This window comes from Nesoenas mayeri (genome assembly GCF_963082525.1).
Source record: "Nesoenas mayeri genome assembly, chromosome: 12".
NCBI classification, from domain to species: Eukaryota; Metazoa; Chordata; class Aves; order Columbiformes; family Columbidae; genus Nesoenas; species Nesoenas mayeri.
This window is the reverse complement of record NC_137547.1, coordinates 3,953,389-3,964,702: the sequence shown is the minus strand read 5'-3', so window position 1 is coordinate 3,964,702 and position 11,314 is coordinate 3,953,389. Positions and strand designations below refer to the sequence as shown.

General features: G+C 39.5%; 1 protein-coding gene across 1 annotated transcript in view; it reads right to left on the bottom strand.

The window, feature by feature from the left end:
* Positions 1-4,517: 4,517 nt before the first annotated feature.
* TENT4B (terminal nucleotidyltransferase 4B) overlaps positions 4,518-11,314 on the bottom strand; it is a 39,144-nt gene continuing 32,347 nt past the window's right edge. Inside the window, exons 8-12 of the mRNA XM_080352030.1 lie at positions 11,071-11,197; positions 10,872-10,975; positions 9,445-9,632; positions 8,780-8,944; positions 4,518-7,291 (exon numbers count right to left, since the gene is read on the bottom strand). Of these exons, the coding sequence (XP_080208156.1) occupies positions 7,112-7,291; positions 8,780-8,944; positions 9,445-9,632; positions 10,872-10,975; positions 11,071-11,197 (764 nt within the window). The 3' untranslated portion in view covers positions 4,518-7,111. The remainder of the gene's footprint in view (positions 7,292-8,779; positions 8,945-9,444; positions 9,633-10,871; positions 10,976-11,070; positions 11,198-11,314) is intronic.

Here is an 11,314-nt window from a genome sequence, read left to right as displayed (position 1 = left end):
CTCTGACCCCCTTGGCTATCAACCCTACTAATATTGTTTAAACCTTTTTTTCTTTAGGCAACAAAACTCCGTTTTCTCAGCTATACCTTTAGAGTAGTGGGATTCTGTGGGATTTTGGATGCTCAGCAACACCAGGTAAGTTACCACTACCTGAAGGTGCTAGTTACTGCATACAAAGGACATTACAGAAACCTTCACACTACCTTCGTAGCTCAAATACGTTGCTTAGACACTTCACAGAAGCCATTCACTAGATGGCACACACTCCAGCTCCCAGATGCTTGAAGCTTCCAGCAATTAGATTGCTTTTTTATGTTATCTTGAAGGATAAAAGTTGATAACACGGATTTAGTGAGACACACGGGAGGATGAATACAAATCTTATAGAAAAGATTACATTATTTTAAGTTACTCCTGCCTTGCACTGTCAAAAATTTTGAGAAGAAAAAGCGAACAAGCCGGCATTGCAGGAAGACAATATGAAAGATTTGTACCTGCTGTTGGGTTAGCCATTGATTTTTCTGACCGAGAATGTCTTTTCATAGTTACTGATTACCAGGCAGCCACAAATGAGTTTGATTCAAGATCCACTACAGTGAAGAGGAGAAAAAAGCCACAACAAAACAACAACCCAGCCTTAATCAGTCCTCTACTTATTGTAAGAATGAACAACAGTCCTGTTTGGAAACAGGACACGGAAGGAGGGAAATGCAAACGGGAGCCACTAATGCATATTCCACCTAAACCACATAATGTTATTGTTGCAAGAAAAATATTTCTTCATACTCCCGGTGCAACAATCTGATGTATACAGACCAGCAAGGTGGATTTCTGTTTGTCTGTTTTGTAGGTTTGTTTTGTTTTTAAAGATGTGAGCTTTAAATCCAGGGAATACATTACTGTGTTACATTGCCAGACAGCAGAAACAAGCAATTCAAACCGGGTTTACTTTCAGATGTCACTTCTACCAAACCCAGTACAGTAAATGAACTTTAGACCTGGGAAAACGCAGCCGAGAGCACAGATTACTTTCTGCAATATCTCCTCAAGAAGCATTTGATTGCTTAATCACCTTCCAGCTTGAGAGTCAAACATTGCTTCATATATAAACCTGAACAAGAGCATTTTTATTTTTGAATAAGCAAAACACTCACCAAATCCACCCCTGTGGTTCCTCAGACTTCCTCCAGCACCACACCAATGCATTTCTCACATGCCAGCTCTTGCACGCAGCCGAGTGGTTTCTTCCTTAGGTGTTTCGTACTATGGGGAATTAGGACTTAATTATACAGATGGATTAAAAAAACCAAAAAACAAAAAACAACAAAAAATAGCCTAGCATCCAAGCAGTAGACTGTTGAACGATTTGCACAGAAACTAGCTTCAAATATGGAGGGTTAGGGGGCCATATTCTTACTTTAGTCTGCTCAATTAATGAGGTCTGTGGGTTTTTTTCTTTAAAAAGCAGCTGCTGCAGCAGGAAATATTTTTTTAAAGTACTATCAATTGCCATCCCCTTCCTGCTTCACTGTAGCCTGTTGGGCAGGATTTCATAGATGCCACATTCACCACAAAATCTCTGGGCCACGAAAAATGAAGGGTTAAAGAAGGATTAGAAGATTCAATTCAGCAAGTTGAAAATATCAAGAGCCATCAAGGATTAAAAAGACTGAAGGACTCCTAGCAGGAGGGAGCAGAACCAAGACATACCAGGGTCAGTCTAAGAGTGATAAACATCTTTGCAGCTATTGGAACCTGCAGCACACTTGGACGCTGGCAGCTCAGGTCATCCCGCACCCAAGAAGCACCAACGTCCCAGCATTCAAACTCACCAGAAGAGCTGCAGCACCTTGTTGTTCGCACATCTCAAAAGGCAAAGATGGGATTCCTCCAAACGGCTTTCACGCAGAGGATCTCCAAGATTTCTTGTCTTCCCTTACTTAAGTGATTTTCCAGATCCCATCAGCTCTTACCAATTAATTTACAGCAAACTAAAGATTCATGCCCCATTTTTCCCCAGTTTCATACATATGCAAGTTCACCAGCAGTTGCACCGCTACAGGAAGGAGCAAACGGACAATTTCTGCTGCCAAGAAAGAGGCGTATTGAACTGGGCTGCCAGGGAACAGGCTGTCTGAGCTTATGGAATTATTGGCTATACTGCTTCTTATAGAAATTGGTTAGAAACTGCTTATACAGAATTCTCCTAGCGTGAGTTTGCTTAGCGTAACTTCTGCAAGCTGTGAACCTTTGAACTCTCTGCTTCGTTAAGTAAAAAAGGCCACAGAGTCTTCAAGCTCAAAGATAAGGGGAGCTGCGTCCTTGGAGATAAGAACAGAACGGCATCTAACAGAACAACGTTTCGGCTGTTACCAAGAACTGCTGTGGGAAACACAGAGAGAAGGAACTGCTCTAACAGTAGGGCCAAGGTGTTCGACAAAGGTCTGCACTTCTGTTAGATGTCTGTTTTTGGAGTTCACAAATCGACAAAATGGTCATGGTGGGGAAATGGCTAAATATACTAAGAATTAAAATTAACTGATCTGAATTTCAGAGTAATCTGAAATGTAGATTAATTTGATCTAGCACTACCACACTAAAATGCACAAGTAACAGCCACTTTCTGGCTCTTTTATTCTGATTTCCTTTTCAAGTAGATAGCTAACACAAATTTGGGGCTTGTAAAGACTCAATAAGGCCGTTTGAAGTTTAATTCCTGTGTTAATCAGGATATTGTTCATGAAGTAACTTGTCTTCATGGATTCTTGTTGTTGGATAATTTCCCTGGGATCATCTCAAACACCCTAACAGTCAACTTTGGAAGATTAGTTAATAAGGCTCCCAGCGAATTACTACAGGGAGGAGCCCAGTAACTCTGGCACAAGAGATCCTACACATGTGATTTAATTAAGCAGCATGAGAACTGCAAAGCGGGTTTCAACTTCCAGATGAAGCCATGAACACGTATCTGTCAAAACTGCAGGTAAATGACTCTGGGAAATAGTAACGACACATTTACATTTAGGTCACTGCAACTGGAAAACATTTTTAAGGAAAACTTGTGGGAACCCTACAAATTAGCTAGAAAATAAAGCTCTCAAATTCTGCAGTTTCAAGACAGTTTTAAAACATCGTAAACTTGTTTCTTAGAAAGTTATTTTGCATTGTTAAGCAAAAGAATGAAGTTCTAGCAATCAGCAGAATAAAAAAATCACTACTTTTTGTGCTTTAGCAATAGCTGGAATAATTGTGTTTTTTTCTTACAGCCCCTAAATAGGTAAATATACTCCCTTCTCAAATAATTACATACTATATAATCTCCTATAGCTTTTACCTTCAGGAAATAAAGCTGGAGTCGCACATTCAGTTTGAACATCTCTCATGACTTTAAACGTCCCTCAATATGTCAAATGGCTGACTGCTTTTCTTCACAATACATTTCCCATATAAGACTATTTTCTAATCAGTTGCTCGCACGTTATATTTAGGAGGCACATGTGATGACTCTAGATATAATATGGAAAAGGTCAATTTTGAAAGCACATAACAAAAGTTGCCACCAGCCATTGGACCACTAATTATTTTCTAAAGATTAAGTTCTAGGAAAGCAAGTTTATGATAAACATTTAAACACTTGAGCTGTAAATTCTGCGGAAGCTGCACAGAACATGCAGGTCAGTGAACAGAATCACATCGTGTCTCATAAACAGGAAGATTTACTTACCTTTCACCTTCTTTTCTGCCACAAGACCGACAAAACCCTCATTGTAAATACACAGATTTTAACTACAAACACCATTTGAACTATTCTTTTTAAAAAAAAGTAAAAAGCCCTTTAACAAATCAATCAGGAAGATACAGAAACATTTCATCTTCTTTATGTATTTCAGATGGTCTGTGCTATCTGCCGATTTATGCAAGGAAGGAAGAAAACCAAAGTTAAGACCATACTTTAGTAATATTGACCGTGGTTCAGGAGCGATGCTGAACACAGCTTTTAGCTAAAGATAATTCAAATTAACTTCTGCGTAATTCTACAAACTCTAATTAAGTTTTGCGTATTTCTCAGGCACCTGAAGAGCCGCTGTCCTGCCCTGAGTGCCGAAGGCAGAGAACGCGGGTCCTCGCACAAACGTCCTATGGATCATGCAGAGGAAAGTTAGATAAAAACAACACATTAAGAACCCTTTATGTTCTTCCACTTAGGCATCCAGACTCCGGTTCAGCTTTGCTGGAAGGAAACGCGGCCAACCAGCCCCACTGGAACAGAATAAGCTCCCAAATTCCAGGCAGAGGGGCCCAGAAACTACAAAACAGCTCCGAAGCGCCTTTCTGCCACGGTGCTGCGAAGGGAAACAGGGTGAGCGTCAAGAATGGGGATGAACTGCGGTACTTAGATTAAACATTTATTTTTCATATATTCACAAAAATCTTCACAAAAGTATTGAAACTCAAAAAGGAATTAGACTTGAGTCAAATACAGAGATGAAATGTACACGACAAATGAGCAGGCAAACTAAAAGGTCTTGAAAGTATTTTACTTCAGATTGAAAAACGAACAGTTCAACTGTTCTGTTTAAATAAAGATTTGCAAGATATACAGTATTTTATGAATACAATGCTGGTCATTTGAGGCAATGTAAAATACCTCAATTTTTCCTTCATGCCTTTTTTTTTTGTTGTTTTTTTTGTTGTTTTTTTTTTTGCTTTTTTCTTTTAGAAAGATACTGTTTACCAAAAAGAAACTTGAGCAGTCCAGGAAAAGCTATTTTCCATTAAATTTATGAAAACCATAAATTGAGGCAAACCTAAGATTCCCAATGGAATCAAGATTATCTTCCCGCTACCACCACCTTAAAATTATCACATGCTTATTGGAACACTAATATCTGCACCCTAAGAGTACATTTGCTTTCAACGATGAGGGTGATTCTTTTGAAAACACTTCAGTGTGGTAAATGCGATACAGATCTTTGCAAGTATTAAGTTTTGGAACAGTTTTGCTAATAGCAGCTAACAATACTGGATTAATATAATTTATAAATAATTGTTCCCTAAGCGGTGAACAGAAGTCTACACATTCACAATAATCTAAAACAAAATAAATACTGTGATTATGCATAATGTGGTACAACTTTTACTAGTTTCTATGAACAGAAGCTCAACATCTTGCCGATAAAATCATCTGATCAAATTAAAATATGACTCTAGAAATTTAAAACAAAACATTGTCAAATTAACATCACTTAAGCTTAGTGTCTGAGTAAATGTTATGACTTTCCGTACTTTTGAAATATATATATTTTCCTTTCTTTTTTTTTGAAGTAAAACACTTTTAACACATTGAAAATGTTTATTAATTTAAGTGACGACATCAGTTCTGATCTTATAGCATTATCTAAAAACCGTTGCACTCATGAGTGCCCATTAACGGTCAAGTTGGTCTGTAGTATCTGTCAATGGATATTAAAAAAAGTACTTTTTATAAAGGCATCGTCTCCAGAACAGCCGCATTAGATACAGCCACGTATGGCGCGCACAGACTCTCCTCTTTACAGAAATCCGTGGAAGGAAACGCCACTTGTCACCCTGAAGCGTCCCCACTGTGCCCGCCCGTGTCACCCCTCCTTCCATTCGTGCTCAGAGTTCCTGCAACCTCCACCTGTAACGCAACTGAACCGGACAAACGCGGAGTTTAAATTAAATCACTAGGTCAGTGAAGAAATACTATGAGATAGTAAAGGTTTGGGTCTTTAAGGCAATATAAAATAGATTTAATTATTTGAAGTTGTTTTAAGTGTAAATATAAAAATGCCTAAGAGGGGCGTGAGAAAAAAATACTTTAATTGTAAAATTTACTTAAAGCTTCAACAGTTCTTGTCTCCTACAGGAGTTAGCAAAAATATAAAAGACAAAAAAATCCAGACCTGGAAGGGGAAGGGAAGGCACAAACCAAGAGGCATGGGATCGAAGCAGCCCAGGAATGCAAACGTCTGTAACAAACTGAGTTCTGTTGTTTAAAACCGAAAAGAAGGAAGAAGAAAACAATCACCACCACCAACCAAAGAAAAAAAACCCAAGTGGCTTTATATTTCTTTTTAAAAAATAAAAAGAAAAAGAAAGGACCAGGGAGAGACCACTAAGGGGAGGAAGAGAAAGATGCAACTAGAAAACCCCATTGCCTGAAATGATGGCACTCGAGAGACAAGGTGAAGGTCACTGCTCCGAGATGACCAGCTCAGTGTCTACACAAAGTACACGGACACTGTACACAAACAAAGACTTCATTTGCCACCAGCAGCCTTTCTTGCAGAGGAACAGCTTTTGCAGATCAAATGTTCTATTAAAACTTTGCAATGCCAAGAAAAGAAATTCTGAGCAACGTAACTAGGAACGTCTCTTTATATGGATGTTAAGATGACAATTCAGATTATTTTCCAAACTAATCCTGAGAAAAATTTATGTTTACAATTTAAACAGTAATGTTATGTAAAAAGTATTAACAAATCCACTATTACAAATGTCAGTTTTCCTATATGGTCATCTATATATACACAATAAAATGGTAAGTATATGCAAAAATAATAAAAAACTCATGCACAAATGACTTTCACCTTTAAAGGCCGGGTTTCCCTCAAAAGACAATTTTTTGCCTTTTTTTTTTCCTATATTTTTGTGTTTTATTTGTTTGTTACCACCCCCTAGACACACTGAGTACTACCCCTACAGGTCAGCACGAGCTGATGGGAAATACATTTATTTTACATTCAAGCTTTTATATCCTAAATGACCCTGTTGTAGCATATGACTTATCAAATGAGCAGCCTTTTTCCTCTTTTTTTTAATTTTTTTTTCTTTTAAAATTTTTTTCTCTTTTTTTTTTTTCTTTTTGTCCTTTTTTTTTTGTTCTTTTTTTTTCTTTTTTGATTTTATTTTTGCGGTGATCAATCTTCATGATCCGTTCCGTGGCGAGCTGGGAAAAAAAAAATAATGCAGTTGCTAATCAATGTCTGAACAGTCTGAAGCTCCGGAAGAGATCCAAGGAGTCACTATCAAACTATCCCGTAGCATGAGATCATTGCACACAGAAGAACAGTCAGAAAATAGGCAACTATCTACAAAGGTCTGAAAGGGCCGCGTCCCTCTTGTGTTTCCTCTTCTTGCCGTGGAAAAACTGGTGGTGCGATTTGCTGCCTTGATGCTGTTTGTTTGTGACTGAGGTACCGTGGCTTGAGTTTGTTGGACCTTGGAAGCCTTTGTTAGAAGAGCGAAATAACCGTGCGGATCCATGCTGTGAAAACAACAAGAAAAAGAGAGAACATGGTCAATCACAGAATGTCAGGGGTTGAAGGGCCCTGGAAAGCTCATCCAGTGCAATCCCCCCATGGAGCAGGAACACCCAGATGAGGTTACACAGGAAGGTGTCCAGGCGGGTTGGAATGTCTGCACAGAAGGAGACTCCACAACCCCCTGGGCAGCCTGGGCCAGGCTCTGCCACCCTCACCCCCAACAAGTTTCTTCTCATCTTTCAGTGGAACCTCCTGTGTTCCAGTTTGCACCCGTTGCCCCTTGTCCTGTCCCTGGTTGTCACCGAGAAGAGCCTGGCTCCATCCTCCTGACACTCACCCTATAGGTGTGGCAAATACACAGCCCTATTTTTGGATAATGAGGATGTTAACTCATCAAAGTATCATAGAATCACAGAATACCAGGTTGGAAGGCACCACAAGGATTATCTCGTCCAACCTTTCTTGGCAAAAGAAGCATTACGCTTGAAAAACGCCTGTGGCAAAGCAGCGTGGCCACTGCTTGGACAACAGCAGTGCCACCGATCTGTCACTTTGGTGGCTGTAAACGAACGTTCGTCTTTAGACTCAAAACCACACGGGTCAAGAGAGTGCAGAGCACTTTGGATTCTGAAAAGGACAGAACTGTTCTATCGCTCCCATTTTGTAGCTGTCAAAATGTGTTTTACAAAGTCCATAATCCAAGATGACAGATGAAGATTGCTCAAATCTCATCTCCTGTGCGAAATTAAGACAACATGCTTTTAAGACCAGGACTAATTTTATACCACATCTTTTTACAGATGTAGAGTGTCTCAGATTGTGCATGTTCACATTTCAACACCAGAATTAGCTCCGTGGAATAACACAAACACACATTCACAGTGCGTCCAAGGCCTAATTTGTCAACTGCCTCGTTACTGGCCAGACACAGATCATCACCAAGTCATCACAACTACTTTTCAGGAATAATAGTCAAGAAGATTTCAGACTATATTTTATACATTAAACTCTGAATAAATGTAAGAATTTAAATTGCATATAGAACATATAGTACTTCCAGCTGACTCAGCTGTCATAGAAGCATTCCCCAATGTGAGAAATCCCCTAAATGCCAGGTTCTGGTGGGTCTCACCATAAAGGCGTTTGTCTTTAAGGGGGAACAAGAGGAAATTTCCTCTATCAGTAAGGAATCTTCATCTCCCTGAACAAAAGACGCTTCAACAAGTATCGACAGCAACCAGCAGCCAGGCAGAGTTTTTAACATGTATTTTTTGCTTGCTGTTCTTCACTAGGTGTAGGCAGGTCTCATTAGTTCTCAAATTCTGCAGTAAAGACTGGACCGACACACGTTTTGCAAAAAGGCAACAAGCGCAACGCGGCCATATATATACTGCCGGCAAATCTACATTTCCCAAAATAAAATCAATCCAATTGAAGGCTGTAACATTCAAATAATCGAGGTGGTGGTCCCTTCCAGGCATTTCACAAACCTGCGATTTGTTGGTGTTGCTGGATGTATTGGCTGTTTGGCTGGTTTGTGTTTTCCCGCTGGGCTGGGAGGATTCCAGTGACACCTCTTGCGAGCCCACTCTGTTTGTGGCAGACTGGCGACAACTCAACTGTTTCGAGGTTTTGCAAGGTGTTCCATCAGAATCCTTTGGGAAAATGTAAAGTATCAGTGAGTTTTTCTACAAGCAAGTTCTCCCTTGAAAATAAAACTAGCAGTGGACAAAACTTTAAATGTGTTTTTTATTAGGTATTAAAATTCTTTCAATCCAGAATTTTTACTGAGTAAAACAGATTTTAAAACGTACTGATACATGATTCTGACTTGGAGATTCCCATTTTATTCATTAAATAGAATTCGCAAACAGATTTAACGCGTATCACTTAGGACTACCAGCCTTTGCTTTTGAAACAGTTTGTCAGAGAAAAGAGGGCTATGTACATTTTTATTTACTTTATTCACTTTCTACATGTGTTGTATCAAAACTGCACCGCAACGTACCCGTGTAGAAATTGCATAAGAGGCAACATCTGGATTCTGGATGAAATAACTAACTGGGATTCTGAGCTTTTAAAACGTATTCTGTGCGGTACAAACCAGGATAAAAACCCAAAGAAACCGAAACACCAGAACACCTCCAGTACTTACTACATCACTAGAGCTGGACAGTGTGGACGATGATGATGATAAAGGACCTGATGAAGAATTTGAAGAATGTTTACTAAGTGTTTCTGAAGTTTTATTTCTAGGTTTTCCCAGTGCTTCGGTCTCTTCAGCAAGATTATTGTTGCATTTGTCCAGCTGCTGAGAATCTACTATCAAGGTTACTCCATTACCTGTTCAAAGCAAAACAGACGCATCACCACATGTTAACTGCTAAAATATGTTGCTTTTTTCCTTCTTTTTAATACCCTTTTTTTAATGTGTAGGTACTGCCTACAGCAACGGATGCTCTGAAAATGAGCACGTGTTCAAGATGGAAATGAGATAAGCTACGGAAGGAGGAGTAACGGATCTCAGACGCGCTGCTTAATAACATTCAGCAGCACTCAGACACATGGTTTAAATTGTGTTGCTATACCCAGTACTGGGCAACTCCCACTCTGCTGCCACTGCAGAACTCCAAGTAAATCTGGTTGCTTTGTACGATACCCTGCACTGAAAATACGAGATGCAGAGCTCAAATGCCTCACCAACTGCTACCCGAATTTAATACACACATCACAGGAGGCAGCGAGTGTCACTCTGGAGCTGGCGGGACTCACTACAGGGGTGCAGGGACAGCCAGGGAAACCACTGACAAAAGCTTTAAAACCTCAACACCGGGTAGTTGTGTCATCTTCTCCGATTAATCTCTAACAAGAAAAGGCTTCTAGCAGCTAACGTTGTAAAATTAATTGGAGAGAATTAAAATCAATTTCAATTCGCAAACTCAGCCAGCAGATACACCACAAGAGGCTGGCTGGTGGAGTCAGAAGATGGGCAACAAAAAGATTATTTTCAAGGACATTTTCAGCAAGTTCTCCAGCCAGATCTTGTGTGTTTCCATTTGTTAGTTACAAGAATTACAGTTGATATTTCAGGATTTCTCTGTGGTAAAGACTTATTCCACTTACATAGTCAATCCTGGTTTAAATACTGCTTCCTTATGCATACAATATATGAAAGTTTAAAATTAAAAACAAAAGAGCAATGGAGGGTAAGGATTTAGATTTAAACAAGCATTCCCAGTAGTTCTTTTAAAAACCTTGTCCACGTTTAAAGGACAAAGGAAGCGATGGTAACAGCACGTGTACTTTAAACGGGAAGCTTTTCCAAAGCCTCCTTTTGCAGGCCAGCACTCTCTACAGACCAAATCTATCGCAGCACAAGAAACACGGAGTGTGGCCTTTTTATTCTTGTACAAATCTCAGTTTCCTGGGTGAGAGCACAAGAAAAAGTCCATCACCACTGAGCAAAATATGAAGTCATATTAAGCTGCACACACTGCCCTATGTGGGGCAAAAGCAACAAGAAAATTCAAGCCAAAATACGCAGGAATTTCCCACCATCCGCCATGTTTAGTGAAAACTCACCGTTACATGAAGACTCTGTCCTGCTTTGCGTCCCCCACTGCTTTGATATCCAGTCTCTGTACGTGGCCACTTCTTGCGTTACTCTAATTATTCTACCTAATATACTGTAAACCGTGAAAAAAAGAGTCACCACAAGTAATACTTATGTACACAGAAATATAAGCAATTAACGTCTGAGATTTAGACTCATAAAATTTACCTTTCCGTTTCGTTGTTAGGGTAATATTTAGCTATTGGGGAAACTGCATGGCTCAAAACAACATAGGCATAATCAAAAGCCTGTTTGACTTGCATGGCACCATAGGAACTCCTCCCAACATCATTACCTTGAAATAAGAATATAATCACATAAATAAATGAGACTGAAACCGTGGTTACCTCCCCTCACACAGAAGATAGGAATGTTTTTTTAAATTGGCCTGAAGTCCCACCTCACTGCAGTT